The 16,569-nt window shown below is 37.1% G+C and overlaps 1 protein-coding gene across 1 annotated transcript; it reads right to left on the bottom strand.

The window, feature by feature from the left end:
* Nucleotides 1-569: 569 nt before the first annotated feature.
* On the bottom strand, nucleotides 570-14,957 carry nmur1b (neuromedin U receptor 1b). Its single transcript, XM_056263100.1, has 4 exons — nucleotides 14,825-14,957; nucleotides 9,174-10,056; nucleotides 3,562-3,807; nucleotides 570-838 (listed from the first exon to the last, which is right to left on the bottom strand). Exons 2-4 carry the CDS (start codon nucleotides 10,033-10,035, stop codon nucleotides 594-596), a joined length of 1,353 nt encoding a protein of 450 aa, XP_056119075.1. The 5' UTR covers nucleotides 10,036-10,056; nucleotides 14,825-14,957; the 3' UTR covers nucleotides 570-593.
* Between the last annotated feature and the right edge of the window lie 1,612 nt (nucleotides 14,958-16,569).

Here is a 16,569-nt window from a genome sequence, read left to right as displayed (position 1 = left end):
TGGCAAAAGCGTCAGTATATGATGCCTTGGGATGAGAACGGGATGGTATTTAACAAGACATGATTTATTATTTTACAAGGATGCATTCAATTGATAAAAAAAAAAAGACATTTATAGCGTTACATACAAAATATTTCTATTTCGAATATATATAAAGTTCTCCATGGCTCGGGCTTCTTAACTCTGCTTGCAATCAAATCATCTCTATAGGGCACAGCTGATTGGTTCCTGCTGTATCAGTAGCCAATGAGCCAATGAGTGCAGCTCGCTTTCAGAAACCCTCCACCTTCCCCAGCTCCACCTGTCTAGATCTACAGGTTATTCATGAACGCTATATTGTACAGCAGCAGCATGTCTTACTCACAGCAGCGTGTCGTGTATTTATGTATTGGCATGAGCAAGTCCAGTACTTATATCAACATTGTCATATCCATTACCTTGTATTATTCAAAGAATCCTTGAAATATTCCTTTTTTTTTAATGAATGTGGTGTAACTTCATCTACCAACTTTATTTCTATATAGAAACTTAAAATTCTGTCATTTATGTTCCAATCCTTAAATTTGACTGGCTATGTGGCACTACAAGACCAGTCAGTGAGTATGACAGTGTGTCGCTCCATAGTGTTCCAGCCTCTGTGTGCAGTGCTGAGGAAAAGCCGAGCACAGCTGCCTGGAGCCAACAGACGTTTTATTGGAAGTCGGAGTATCAGTGTTTTTCAGTGGGAAATGGGCAATCTCACTCCGCTCCACTCGTATACGTGGTTCCAGTCCGGCTTTCAGTGTTTGTGCTGTTGCCTGGTGACACGCAAAACTCGATGCGTGGGCTTCTTTTGGAACTATTTTCGTTGGCGGAGAAGAAATAATACGCACTAACTGACCAATTTCTTTTAAAGTTATATTTTGTTGGCTTCTATTAGACAGGACAGTAGGAGGAGAGACAGGAAACATTGAGAAAGGAGGAGGACCGTAACCTGGCCCTTGCCAGATGAATTTCGCTCCGCCTAGCTTCACTCACATCCATCTGGAACCTCTTCCATTGAGAGTGATTTCTCCAACCAACTTTATGGTTTAGCCAATCAGGACGCAGGGCGGGAGTTTCATAGATGTGACGTAGTGGAGAAGCGACCGTGAGACTGTTTTGATTCAGACAACAATGGCGGCTCGCATCGAGGAAACAAGCGTTAATATTGATGCTGCTATTTCATCCGTGTTGTCCAATCTACCTAATATTGTTTCATTAAAAGAACATCAGAGAACGGCTCTTAAAGGAGAACTCCGGCGCAAAATGAACCTTTGGTCTAATTACACATTGTTAGCTAGTCAACCGTTATCTGAGATTTGTTTTCATGATTATCGAATGTAAATAGTTTTATCTCTAAAAACAGTTTAGCCTATAAAGCTAGTATAACGCTAGTATATTGGGCATAGTGTAATGACAAATAAAAATCGCTTGTTAATACCACTAACAAGGCTCAAAATAGACCCACACTAACACGGTAGCATAATGAGGGTCCCTACCTTCAAACCGAAGCATTGAGAACTTTGTCAGTGTCCAGACAGTTTAATAAGAAGATATTTTAAACATACAGTCAACTTCGCGAATACAGGCAGAATCCATCTTTGAAATACAGCCTTTACCAGTCGATCTACGAACGCCGATCCAAGTGCGCTGGTGAGAATGTGAACGAGCTATAAGTTGTGATAAGGTGAGCGCGAACAGCAGGCTTGGATCGGCGTTCGTAGATCGACTGGTAAAGGCTGTATTTCAAAGATGGCTTCTGCCTGTATACGCGAAGTTGACTGTATGTTTAAAATATCTTCTTATTAAACTGTCTGGACACTGACAAAGTTCTCAATGCTTCGGTTTGAAGGAAGGGACCCTCATTATTCTACCGTGCTAGTGTGGGGCTATTTTGAGCCTTGTTAGTGGTATTTACAAGCGATTTTTATTTGTCATTACACTATGCCCAATATACTAGCGTTATACACTAGCTTTATAGGCTAAACTGTTTGTAGAGATAAAACTATTTACATTCGATAATCATGAAAACAAATCTCAGATAACGGTTGACTAGGTAACAATGTGTAATTAGACCAAAGGTTCATTTTGCGCCGGAGTTCTCCTTTAAGGCTTTTGTTGGTGGAAACGATGTTATATAGATCAGTGCCTTCTCCCGACCGGATTCTTCAGCGTCACGGGTTGGCTTCGGTGTGAGTGGTTGAAATAGCACGTCGATAAAGATGACAGACAAGTGGCTTATCCAATCATATGCAAGGATTTTTGATAAGGCCCAGCCTTCTGAAACGCCATTTCAATGGATCGGTTCCAGATGGATGTGAGTGAAGCTAGGCGGAGCGAAATTCATCTGGCTAGGGCCAGGTTAGGAGGACCGTGAGCTAAGACTCGAACTCAGATCAGTCTCGAGACACAGCTGCATCTACTGTATGAAGACTGCCCAGATACAGCACTGACTACTTTCATAACAAATTTCTTGTGAAAAACTGAGTTACTCGATATAAATAACTCTTTTATAAAGCAGATTATATTTGATGGCGTCACAAAGTGAGTTTACATACACAATAAAACACTGATAACATTCAAAAATCTGCTTCTTCAAAAAATTCAGCAGTGCAAGAAAATATGTTATATATGAGATTTGAAATGATACTGTTTTGTAATCTATTTTTTTCAACAACAAAAAAATGGGTCCAGATAGATTTTGTTGTTGTTGTTGTTGTTGTTGTTGTTGTTGTTGTTGTTGAAAGAAATGAATAGCCTACATTTATTAAGCAAGGATGCATTACATTGATCAAAAGTCAGTACAGGAATAATGTAAGGAGAATATTTCTATTTCTAATAAATTCCGTTCTTTTGAACATTCAAAGAATCCTGAAAAAAGGTTTCCACAATAAATATTAAGCAGCACCACTGTTTTCAACCATAATAATAATAAAAAAAAAAAAACATTTTTCTTGAGCAGCAAATCATCATATTAGTTTGATTTCTGAAGGATCATGTGACACTGAAGACTGGAGTAATGATGCTAAAAATTCAGGAATAAATTACATTTTAAAACAGAAAACAGTTCTTTTAAATAGTAATAATATTTTATCTTACTGTTAATCTTATTTAATCTGTTTAATCTTACTGTTTTGTACTGTATTTTTGATCAAACTATAATGCAGCCTTGGTGAACATAAGAGACTTCTTTTAAAAACACAAAAAAATCGAACCCCAAATCTTTGAACGATATAGTGTACATGACGTTTCATGCCATCAGGTTATTAGGCATAGATAGTCAATAAGCAATTTGTCATGTAAATGCGTTCACTAATGTTATTGCTGCTTTATGTTTTTATTACATAAAACTGTATAGACTATTTATTGAATACTTTGACAGCGCAACTGATATAGCATTCGGATCAAATAACTTGAACAGAATCCCCTGTATTGTCTAGAGAGTCTGTGGCAGGCCACGAGGGTTGAATTTGACAGAAAATGAGACAGAATTGGAGGCAGAAAAAGAGGCAGAAACAACACTACGTAATGTGACCTTACTTATTGAGAGCTGACGATGGTCTTTTTGACACACCACCTCACGGAACATTTCTCTGAAGCGTGAAGACATGAGGTTATAGAGGATGGGATTGACCACTGAACTCAAGTAGAAGAAGACACCTGAAAGAAGATGCACATACTCAAAGACATGGTGGTTCTCTGCAGTCCAGTCATTAATGTAGCTCCACATGACACGATCAATGTGAAAAGGAGCCCAGCAGATTCCAAACACAATCACCAATGCACCTGTGAGATATTAAAACAGAGAAAGCATTAAGTATTCAATTATTATTATATTACATTACATTGGATTACATTATATTGTGGCTCTCAAACTTAGGTGGATCATTAATGCGATGAACTTTACTGCACGGAAAAAAAGTTAAATTTACTTAATTTTTCTTTTGCACGCACATTTTTTGAATAAATTTCACATTATGGAATTAAAGGTGCTCTATGTAACTTTTCTACTAAAATGAATCCTTTTTTTATTGCCTGTGTGTGAAGGGGTTGTAATCACACATTAAAATGATCCACTTGTCGAGTTTTGCTATTACCTCTGAAGGCCAGTATTCCTATTTCTATGTGAAGTCTCCGGGTCGGATTTACCGCGAAATCCAACGGATGTGACGTGCATGCGCGCTCCCGAGCCTCTCTCCTTATATACAGTCTATTGTAGACGGTCAGGGAGTTACGTCCGGTTAAAGGCGCACGTTTTTCGCCTTATATCTCAGTCAATCTTTGATCAATATTCCCAAGACTCTAATCGTTCGTAGTGCTGGACGGGGCCTTTTGAACGAGCCCACCCCCGAGGTCTAACTCGCCCGGCTCCCCGAGTTATAGGCGTTCGAAATCGGGGGTCCCAGCGAACAGCGATCCGGTAGGGGGCATCCCCGAGGCCCGCCACTCTAGCATTGGGGCAAGGGTTCCCCTGGGACCTCCTCCCCCGAATTTGAGCTCTCTGGGTCTTTGCGTTCCAGAGATACGAGCGATTTTCTTCTGAGATCGTGACGTCACCGGAGTCCGCAATTTTGCAGCGCGCCCGATGGTTTTCTGCTAATATCTCCGCGAAAACACCACCAAAAACTATGGAACTTATATGGTTCTTTTCAGCTCGACTAGATGGTCCCAACGAGCTCGGTGCTCGCCGAATCCGTCTAGTATTCGCCGAGATATTTGCGTAATAGACGGTATTGTCTATGAGTTTGAGCACGAGCGCTCTTGTAAAATTTGGTTGCAATCTGAAACATCACCACTAGAGGCCGCTAAAAGTTACATAGAGCACCTTTAAGTAAAATCTACTTAACTGAGTTGAGTTAAGTTAAATTAACACAGAAAATAAGCAACTTTAACTTGACCAGTTAAAGTTTGTTGAGTAATTTCATTTTCTACTTAGTTGAAGTTAACTTTGCAAAGTTCTGTTCCAGTACATTTTACTCTAACAATATAACAGTGCATTAAGCATGCTTTACAGTATATGTTTACTTAGAACATCCAAAATATACAGTAGATATTGTGTAGAGTATAGACAACATACCTAATAGAAGTAATGTGTATACCCACCCGAACACAGAGACGTCAATAATTGGTACACAATACACAATAACGGTAACTTTCGTGGGATCATTTTTGAGTATGAATGTGTCATTTTGAGTAGCAACTGAAAAAAACAGCTGGAAAACTGTGAAAAATGCAACATTATTAATTATTCATGCCCCAGTGCATGATAGGAACACCAGTATCAGAAAGTTGAGGTTTTACAAATTAAATGTTTTAATTTTATAAAAATACTTATTCTTTAATTTCTGCAAGCTTCAATGTAGAATTGACTTTGTTTTTATTTTTGCCTAAACTTATTCAGTAGATATTACATGTTGTTTTTCTGTAGTATTTACTTCACCACAGGATCATTTTTATCAGTGTGTGTGAACTTGAGGAGAATTGACTTCATACATCCACTAAAAATCCCCAAAACACCAGTTAATACGGGAAGTGACGTTAGTTCTGAGAAGATTTCTAGCATCAATTGTTTGCACACTATTGTCATCTATAATGCAATGACATTCACACATTTTAAGTGTCCAGATACACTTATACGTATAATGTAAATCTATAAAACAAACTGTTACTCTTGGCACGCATCTGTGCTACTGACAGTATTTATGTTCATGACTAGATCTGGAGTATTTTGTTTGTATCTCAGTATCAAAGTATATGTTGACATTTTTCGAGGATGGCCACACAGAGTAAGTGCTGACCAGCTATTACAATAAGCCAGATGTACACTGACGCTATTCCTAAATCAGATCCCCTCTGTATTTACAATAACATGACAAGAGGCTGATAAAGCACAGATGAGTATTTTCTGTTTATCAGGACAAATTATTCTCAACAAAGGTCCATGAAAAAAACCTTCACACAGGACAAGAATGTGCCATGACTAAAAGAGCAGGATTTGACTATTTCTTTCTTTTTTTTAAATAATATTTAGAAAAGAATGCTTGAGTTTTTCAGTTTGAATAATGAACTCTGGAACTTTCTTATGAACAATCTTTCACTGCCAACACTGATGAATTTTGTGATTTGTAAACCCTGGGTTAACATTCTTTTTTCATACAATACCAATAACATCAGTGTTGGGGAAAGTTACTTTTGAAAAGAAATGTGTTACAATAGTGCGTTACTTCCTAAAAAAACTTGGCCACTCTTTATGGAAAGTAATGTTACGTTACTTTTGCGTTACCTTTTCACACGAAGGAGAAGTTCAACACTCTTACTTCAGCAATAAAAGCAAAACAAAAATGTGATGTTTAACTAAAGTCAGTTTTGCGTATTGGTTGCGTTGGATCATTGAAGGTCAGTAGCAAAGACATTGGGTAATAAAATAAGATTAAATACATAAAGTAGCCTATATATCTGTGTTATTTATGTTTCAGATTTGCGTAATATTCTGACATTGACATAGAACTCAATAACCATCATATTTACACACAACACCTCTGCATCTTACTTATGATTTCTCTCAACATGTGGACAGGAGAGTTGTCAGTCAATAAATGGGAAAACAAAGTTGCGTTACTTATTTGAAAAAGATGTTTTGTTGTAAATTGAATTTTGTTTAAAATTAACGGGTTACTTGGGAAAAAAAGTTATCTGATTACCTAACTCACATTACTTGTAATGAGTTACCTCAAACACTGAATAACATTGACTGGACAATATGATAAACCTGCAAAATAAATTTTAATTTAAATATTTTAAAAGAAAAGATGTGCTATGTAAATAGGTCAAAAGCATTCGCGTGAAAAGATTTTTTTATTTATTTACGTCAAACCTTGCATGATGCGTCTTGACACGCTATATTATCTAACCCAAATTCAAGATGTTCCTCAACCCAGAGTTAAAAGTGTCTTCAAAATTGACCCTTGTTACCTTCCTAGTACATATTCCTGGTCTTCTTGTGATTATTTCATCGCTGCAAAGTATTCCAAAGAAAAATAAATGTTTGTCTTTCTAATATTTAACCTAAAATGTAATATTTGCTCAGCCTCTGAAATGTTTTTTTTTTTTGGGATGATGTCACCAAGGACACTTTAATGTTAACCTAAAAGGTGCTTCATGTGATAATATATAAATGAACTGAATTTATTCAAAGTCAAGAAAATATAATTTAACTAAATTTACTGAATTGGTTATTTTCTCAACATTTTTGACTCAAGGCCAACAACAATATTCAAATATCATAAGGATGGAGGATAATGATTTTTTTTATTGCTTAAAATTTACACCCAATAAAGTATTTTAGAGCTTGGCATGTAGAACCCTGCATATAAAATGTATGAAAATGCCCATGGTGCTATAAGATTTTATTAATTTACACTGAAAAAAAAGATGTTTAAGTCATTTCAACTGAAATTACATTTAACTGACTTTAAAAAATGAGTTGAATCTTGTATAACATAAAAAAGTTGAAAATTGCTTAACTTATTTTGATGAGTTAAAGCAACGTAAAAACATATGTTGTGATAACTTACTGATCATATAATTTTTCACAGTGTATATGACTTTTTCAGGTCTAGAAATCACACTTTTAAAACTAATGCTACCTTATATATCAAGGTTTTCCAATACTGTGGGAACTCTGGTTCCTCAAAATAGTTTTTGAACTAAATAACAAAAACCATGGCTTTAGCTTATTTTAATGTTTGTTTTGTATTATTTTACAAAGTTCATCTTGATACCCTGTGGAGGTTTTCTGATTCCCCCTTGTGGGCTCTGGCCTCCAGGTTGAGAATAAGTGATTATACCATCAAACGTAATTTGAGTTAAATAAGGTACATTAAGTAGCTCCTTGAGGTAACAATTTACACTTTTTACACTGTACTTTTCAATCCTTTCCTACATCATCCCAACTTTTCATCATCCAATCAAGCCCAAATATATAAAATCCTAATTAAAGTTCCCTTCTTTTTGTGATTTGTAAACCCTGGGTTAACATTCTTTTTTCATACAATACCAATAACATCAGTGTTGGGGAAAGTTACTTTTGAAAAGAAATGTGTTGCGTTACTTCCTAAAAAAACTGTAAACTAATTTTGTTACTTGGCTACTTTTTATGGAAAGTAATGTTACGTTACTTTTGCGTTAGCTTTTCTCACGAAGGAGAAATTCAACACTCTTACTTCAGCAATAAAAGCAAAACAACAGGTACACAAGTAGCTCCTCAAAGGGATAGTTCACTTTGAAATTAATTTTTGATATGTTTTAGCTTACGTCAAGGGCATCCAAGATGTAGGTGTCTTTGTTTCCGCAGTAGTTTCAATTTTGATATTTTAGGTCAAACCGTTCTTGTCTGTCCGTCATATAATGCAGGTCTATGGTCACCACCTCAAGTCCAAATTAAACATGATTTAATGACTCGTAAATGTAAGTACACATTGATGGCCTAAGACACGAAACAAGCAGTTTGTGCGAGAAAACGAACAGTATTTATATCGTTTTTACCTCTTGTAACGCACAGACCGAAGCGCCCGCGCCCTCAGATCACTTGGACCTGGCTGTGTTTACAAGAGGTAAAAACGATATAAATACTGTTCGTTTTCACACACAAACCGCTCGTTTCGTGTCTTAGGCCATCAATGTGCACTTACATTTACGAGGCATTAAATCATGTTTAATTTGGACTTCTCTGTGCATGCTCTTTGAGGTGGACCCCATAGGACTGCATTATATGACTGACAGACAAGAACGGTTTGACCTAAAAATATCAAAATTGAAACTACTGCGGAAACAAAGACACCTACATCTTGGATGCCCTTGGCTTGAGGTAAGCTAAAACATGTCAAAAATTAATTTCAAAGTGAACTATCCCTTTAAGGTAACAATTACAAGTTTACACTTTTTACACTGTACTTTTCAATCCTTTCCTACATCATCCCAACTTTTCATCATCCAATCAGGCCCAAATATATAAAATCCTAATTAAAGTTCCCTAGATTTTTGTTTCCTTTTTCATTTGGAAACATGTCACATTATGAAAACTGTGAATGCTGTTTCGCGTTGAATCTAACAGATACCAACAGCAGAGAGGTAAGCACTGGGACGGGACTCACAGAGCATTTTTGTGACTTGCCGATGACGTGCCCTCTGATTCACCCCATCCTGATTGAGCCCAATCTTAGAATCGAAACACTCCCTTTCCCGATGCAGCTGCAGGCCGATCAGCACATACAGCACACTGATGGTCAGCATTGGCAGTACGAAGAACAGCAGCGCTGTCACTTGCACCAGCAAGTTGTAGATCCATCTATCATGCACCACGGTACACACCCCCGAATCTGGGAAAGTGAGTCCAAAACGGGGCCTTAACGTCTCCACGCCATGCAGACTGGTATTGGGCAAGGCACACAACAGAGAGACGGCCCATAACACGAGGATAACGCGCTTGGCATGAGCGTGCGTGGCCGTGTGTTTGGCTTGCAGGGGATGCACCACTGCTCTGTAGCGCTCGGCGCTCAAAGCAGTCACGTTGAGCACAGAGGCAAAGCAGACCGTCTCAAACAGGCAGGTTTTGAAGTAGCAGCCAGCAACGCCAAACAGGAAAGGATAGTTGCTCCAGAGCTCGTAAAGCTCCAGTGGGAGGCCGAGCAACAGCACGAGGAGGTCAGAAATGGCCAAGCTGAACAGGTAGTAGTTTGTCGTTGTGCGCATAACGCGGTGACGGGCGATGACAATACAAGTCAGACCGTTGCCCAGCACGCCAACTAGGAAGATGAGCAGATAGGTGACACACATAGGCAGGAAGAAGGGCGAACGGCAAGGGCCGAGGTACTTCTCCAGGTAAGCGCCGAAGCTCAGACAGAGGTCGGACTGGTTCACTGTTCTGTTTTGACATTCTTCCTCTTTGGCGGAGCACCATGATGCATTCACAGCCGCGTAGAGGGAGTCTGGAGAGGAGCAGTTGAACTGGATCATTGGTTACCAGGAGGAAATCACCTGCAGAGGTCACAACAATTACAGACAGGGTTAACCTCTTCAGACCTGATTTTTTTTTTTTTTCACTGAACCTTCCTCATGATATTTGATCTTTAATGTAGAAATGAATCTAAAAAACACCTTTTTTGCCAACTCATTCATTTACATGTTCACTACAGTGGATACCATTACTAAAGCAACAAAAAAATCCTCATAATTTAACCATACTTATGAACTAGTGTTGAAGATTTTGAAAACAAAAACAAAAAAACATATGAGAATGAGCACTGCAATAAGAATGTAGAAAAAGGTAATAGTATATGAAATGTCAATAAATAAACGTTTGATACTTTTTGTTGGTTGTAGTGGGTGAATCTGAGTATATGTGTCTTTGTGGATGTGTTTATGTGTACTTGCTGGTTGTTTGGATGATTGTGTGCATAACAGCATTAAGGCCCCAGTGTGTGTGTGGAGGGTGTGTGTGCTGTGTATTCATTCATCTCACATCCACTGTGGCTGTTTCTCACTAAAACCAAAGAGAAACTAACTGACAGTTTTTCATTAATTAACATTAGAATTTAGCTCTGTATTTTAGCTTTGAAATTAATACACACATTTTGAAATTTGTGCATTATTGCTGCTGATATCTTTCGAGACTTGATGTCCATTGTGATGGACATTAAACTTTAAAAAAAATTATGCAGCTGAAAGATCTTTAAAATAACTTTGAACATTATCACTTGATACTATTAGGTTTATAGGTGCAACTTGATGAGGCTATCATGAACATAAAAAAGGTAAAAAGGGGGATTTCTTCAGATTAAGTTAAGGGTGTTATTGTGTTTATTGTGTAATTAAGTTATTGTGATGGATTGATCAGGGACCAATCAGTGACCAGGTTTTACACATATTTTAAAAACATAAAATTGTATTGGTTTAAACAAAAAAAAAAACATGTGATGTACATTCCAATGACAGCAGGGTCTGAGGGGGTTAAAGGGGTTTAATTATTATTATATACTATATCAATTACTTATACAGTTGAGTATGTGCAATTTTATATGAGTGTAAGACTGGAAAACTGGTTGGAGAAACTGTCTTGACCACATGGTCTATTGAAACAAAGGAACTTGCTGAAATAGCATTCGACCTCCCCCTCACGCAGTCTCATCTGATTTACATTTCACCCAGTAACAGCTAAAACTCACATAAGAATATATATATGGTTTAATGTGAATGATTATCATTGAGTAATGTGTTTAGTATCATTTTAAAGGTCTCAGGGTGGCTGGTTCAGATGTCTCATTCCAAATAAGTAAAACAAAAGGTAATAAGGTTTTTTAGAAGTTTAGAGAAACTGGCACACAAAGAAAGGTGGACAAATGGCCTTTCTCCCCTACCCCCAAAATAAGGTGTAACCTGAATGCAAATTACCATTGAAAAGAAGTTCTGGCTATTTAATGGAATGCAGCAAGGGATCGTGGCTTTTTCTGTATTTCAGATAGCCCATGAGGACTAGCTCATGTAGTTCTTAAATGTTGGGTTTGCATCTATTTCTCTATTCCTAAAACATTTGATGATTTGCATTGATTATCTTTCAATTGATTATGGAATTGTTATAATACATTTACCTGACATAATAAATTGTTATATTTGATTATTCTAACAGACTTTGACTTTATTTTCATTGGAGTTAAAAGGAATAGTCAAACATTAACGTATATTTAAAGATGCACAGATATCATTGAAAAACACTTTCATTTTATGGAGTCAGATGAAACGAGTTAATACATAAGATAATTGTATTGCATTTAATTAAAATCCCTTTGCCATTGGAAGAGACGGAACGCGCATGTGACCTTCACCTCTAATCGAGGACCGCAGATGGCTCGAATTAGACGGACTTACATGAGTATGTGCAATTTTTTTTAAAAGTCATTAATACCTTAGGTATTACTAAGGTAATACCTAAAGGTATTATTAAATTAATAATTATATATTATTAAATATAATAGTTGTAATCTAAATTATTCAACCCCCATTGCAAATCATGGTTTATTGGCAAAATGCACAGACTTTCAGCTGTTTGCATTGAACCAATCACACAGAAGTAATTGAAATAAGCTCAAAACAATGTTTCAAGTGTTTTCCCCAAATTCAACCAAAAATTGAACTTTAAGGACTTTTGCAGTCTCAAAATAATTCAACACCTTCATAGCAAGCATCTTTACTTAGTAGAACAACCTTTTAGATGTATAACCAGACACCAGCAGCGTTTCTGTGGAATCTTAGCCTATTCCTCATGAACAATGGCCTCCAGTTCAGTAATATTCTTGTGTTTACCAACCGCCTTCTTCAAATCCCACCAGAGATTTTCCATGGGGTTTAAGTCAGGTGACTGTAGTGCCACTGTAGAATCTTCCAGGACTTCTTCTGCAACCAAGCTTTGGTGGAATTTAAGGTATGATTGGGTTCATTGTCCCGTTGGAGGGTCCAATGACGCCCAAGCTTCAGCTTCTTCACTGACGGCATGACGTTTTCTCCTAGGATTTCCTGATACTTCAATAAATCCATCTTACCTTCCACACACTGCAGGTTTCCAGTGCCAGAGGATGCAAAGCAGCCCCAGAGCACCACCGAGCCCCACCATGCGTAACTGTAAACAGAGGGTTCTTTTCAGATATGCTTTATTCTTCATCCTCCAGACATACCGCTGATCCATAGGGCTGAAAAGTTCCAGTTTTGTTTCATCGCTCCACAGAACAGAATCCCAAAACTTCTGTGGCATATTTATATGATTTTGAGCACTTTTCTTCTGCTTTTGGGTCAGTAGTGGTGTACGTCTTGGAGCTCTGGCATGCGCTTAGTACGTGCATTAGCCGTTGATAGCTTCCTTTTTCTGCCCAGTCCAGGTAGTGTAACCACTGTTCCTTTAACTTTAATCTTGCGAACTATGCTTCCAATAGTGTCTCTAGGAACATTTAGTGCCTTTGCTATCTTTTGTATCCTGTTCCTTGCTTGTGAAGGGTGATGATATCTTCTCTTTACTTTTTGGACCATTATTTTGACTTAGCCATATTTCTAACATGCAGTGAAACATGACATTCAACAAACCTATAGCTCAGATATTTCATGTGTTCTAGCTCAAGCACACCTGGTGCAACTAATGAAGCCCTTGATTAGTTGCATCAGGTGTGCTTGAGACAACACCTGTTTTGCATATTTGTGCCGTTGTGAGGGATTCTATTCAGGGGGTTGAACAATTTTGAGACTGCAGAAGTCATTAAAAGTAGCATTTTCAGTTGAATTCGGGGAAACCGCAGAGCTATTTAAATTATTGATTTGTTCATTGCAAACAGCTGAAAGTCTGTCAATTTTGCCAATAAACCTGATTTGCAATGGGGGTTGAATAATTTTGATTACAACTGTATATAACACACATTATTTATATATTTATTATTATTATTATTATTATTTATATTCCATTTCCTATCCACCTCTAAAAGTCTACCATTATTATGTTATTATTTTATGTGAACATAATATACTGCAAATTGATAGAGTTTCTCAGGGTCAGTCAGACCCCAGTCCTGCGTGTCTTTGATCGCTGTTCCACAGCATGTACGCCACCGCTGTGCCATTGTGTCGACCACTCTGACTGTATATTCTGAACAGTAACAACTATGTCTCTTGTGTACTTTTCATTTAAAAGAACAGTAAACAGACCCAAACAAAACTGAATAAACACACTGATTCATGGTATGAGATGTTTAATCTGTGGGGCTTCTGGAGATTTTAATTTCCATAGTTCAGTTCCTGTTTTTTAGTTTGTTCAGGAGTGGCTGCTTATAGATTGAAATAAACTCTGGAAAAGCATGTTTGTTTTTTCTGGTTATCACTGTAATTATTAAGACAGCCTGTCTAAGAGGTTTTCAGGACCACTACTGGAGAAGTTAAGGTAAAATAAAAGTTTTGACTGTAGGCTGAAAAACCTTTAAAGTCAACCTTTTCCCTCCTTTGTTTTAAGTTTGTATCATTTTACATTATTTCATATTTTGCTTCTTAGAAAACTTAATGTCACTTTCAACTATATTGTAGGAGTACAACTAGTGCAGAACAGAACACAAAGATATATCAATAAATTAGTATTAATATAAAAACAGATGCATACACACAACAATTATTAAACATAAAAGCATTTGTAATACCGTAGAATAACCAATGATAAGTCATTAGAAAAAGTGTTTGAATAATATGATAAAATAATGATAAATAATAATAAGAGACTCCCAGGAATGCATTTTTATTTATGTTAAATAAATTGATTGGTAATACATGAGCCTAGATAAATACTTTTGGTGGCAGATGTTTAAATGTTATTGTTATCACATCTGTAATTAATGTAGCATTAATCTAATAAGAATTGCAGTAGTTGACACTTATAGTAAATATAACGCAACTGTCTAATTTACACTGTAAACATCTATCAATAAACTAGGATTAATAAACAAATAAAATGAGCAGATACACAACATCAACTTATATGTTAATCAATATTTGTAATTTGTATGACAAAAAGCTCCTTACAATAATAAACAATGCAGTCTGAAGCAGAATTAATTCTGAGTAAAATTAGTAACATTTCTATTTACAATTAGAATCTTGGATTTTTTTTAAAAAAATGTCTGCGTTATAGAAAAACTGCACCTTTATTTTTTGCAATAACAAACAATGTCTAGAAATTATATTTCATTCTTGGACAGACCAGATTAAAGAAAAGCAAACATACCCGAGCAAAATCTTGTTGAAAGTGTTTCTCAGAGGAGTATTCCTAAAGGACTGGTGGGCTACTCATGACTGTCCTGCCTCTCAGTTCCTCCTTCTCCAGCAGATGTGGTGATGTGGAGCAATCTGACTATAAAGCAATGAAGAGAAATCCTTTACACATACAGACTCTCTCTAACTCTCTCCACACCATCCCCTCCTACTTATAGTGAGATGGATGACCTTTAAAGTACCGTCAAAGTCTTTTCTCTATGCACTATAACTGGAACTGTCAGTGTGTAATATTTCACCGTTAATGCAATCGCACTACGTAGTCGTTCACCGGCAAGAACAATAGTCTACATTAAAGGGATAGTTCACTCAAAAATGAAAATTAGCCCAGGATTTACTCACCCTCAAGCTATAGGTTCTTCTTTCAGACGAATCCAATCGTTATATTAAAAAGTTATATTAAAAAATGTCCTGGCTATTCCAAGCTTTATAATGGCAGTGAATGGCCGGATGGAAGTGCATCCATCCATAATAAAAGTGCTCCACACGGTTCTGGGTGGTTAATAAAGGCCTTCTAAAGCGAAGCGATGCGTTCGTGTAAGAAAAATATCCATATTTTTATCGTCTAAAATAACTAGGAGCCGGCAGACTGCCGTACGCATCGATTCACGGAGAAAGAGTAACCCTGACCTGAAACACAACGTTATGATGAACGCGGAAGCGCAGAGGAAAGAGCAAAACAAAACTCCATTCACGAATTAGAAGTCTAAAATGAGAATTTTAAAAGAGAAATGTCAGAGGAGCTTGAGTTTGTTGCCCAGCCCTGTTTGTTTGAACTATGAGAGGCGTCAAAACTTACGCTACTCCTACATCATTCATCGTCAAGTGTACTCTTTTGGCATAAGTCGACTTGCGTAGGCCGTACTTTTATTATGGATAGATGCACTTTGATGAACTTCAAAACTGAAACCGGCCATTCACTGCCATTATAAAGCTTGAAAAAGCCAGGACATTTTTTAATATTACTTCGATTGTATTCGTCTGAAAGAGGAATGTCATATACATAGGATGACTTGAGGGTGAGTAAATCATGGGGTAATTTTCATTTTTGGGTGAACTACCCCTTTAATTCTTGTTCTAGTTATTTTTTATTTATTTAATGCTTTGGTAAACTAACATATCTTAGTATTTTTTATGCCCAACTATTACTTTAAAGGTGCAATAGGTGATCTGGGAAATGCTAACTTTAGCCTGCTAGCATTGAAAGCATACAATCCCACCCTCCCGACAAATCGCCGTCCAAAGCCACGCCCTTTCTCCAAAACACGAACGAGCACAGACCAGAAGCGAGACAATCAGAGACGACGTTATTGGATTACATCATGTGTCGTTTAGTGTGAGAAAACTTTACAGTAGTGAGTGTACAGTACTATACAATAATGCATGTAAACAACTGTTTGCCTGTGGCCTGCCATTCTCGCTCTGTCTGCACAGTGTACGTGAACGCGCTGATGACGTATGATGTCTGCGTGAACACTGCAGGCTGTTCAGTGGTATGCAAACACACATTATCTGACAGGGAACACGTTATCATTTCATTCCGTGCAATTATTGAACGAACATTTTATGGTCCTACACCTTCCACAGGCGATATCATAAAAATACATTTAGACCTTAACATTGCTATCCGGATATGAGTAGACTTTCAACCAGCATAACAAACAAAAATTCAGTAATTTTCTGTAATTATTTCTTAAA

Source organism: Rhinichthys klamathensis, unplaced genomic scaffold, assembly GCF_029890125.1.
Source record: "Rhinichthys klamathensis goyatoka isolate OS25496 unplaced genomic scaffold, OSU_Roscu_1.1 h1tg000011l_1, whole genome shotgun sequence".
Lineage (NCBI taxonomy): Eukaryota > Metazoa > Chordata > Actinopteri > Cypriniformes > Leuciscidae > Rhinichthys > Rhinichthys klamathensis.
This window is presented reverse-complemented; position numbering and strand designations above follow the sequence as displayed.

What these genes read in the sequence shown, in the direction of transcription:
- nmur1b (XM_056263100.1), bottom strand. Translation starts at nt 10,035, where the DNA reads ATGATCCAGTTCAACTGCTCCTCTCCAGACTCCCTCTACGCGGCTGTG. An exon ending in GCAAGTCACAAAAATGCTCT is followed by an intron (nt 3,808 to 9,173) that starts GTGAGTCCCGTC and finishes AATATCTCACAG; the next exon opens with GTGCATTGGTGATTGTGTTT. An exon ending in CCATCGTCAGCTCTCAATAA is followed by an intron (nt 839 to 3,561) that starts GTAAGGTCACAT and finishes CAACGAAAATAG; the next exon opens with TTCCAAAAGAAGCCCACGCA.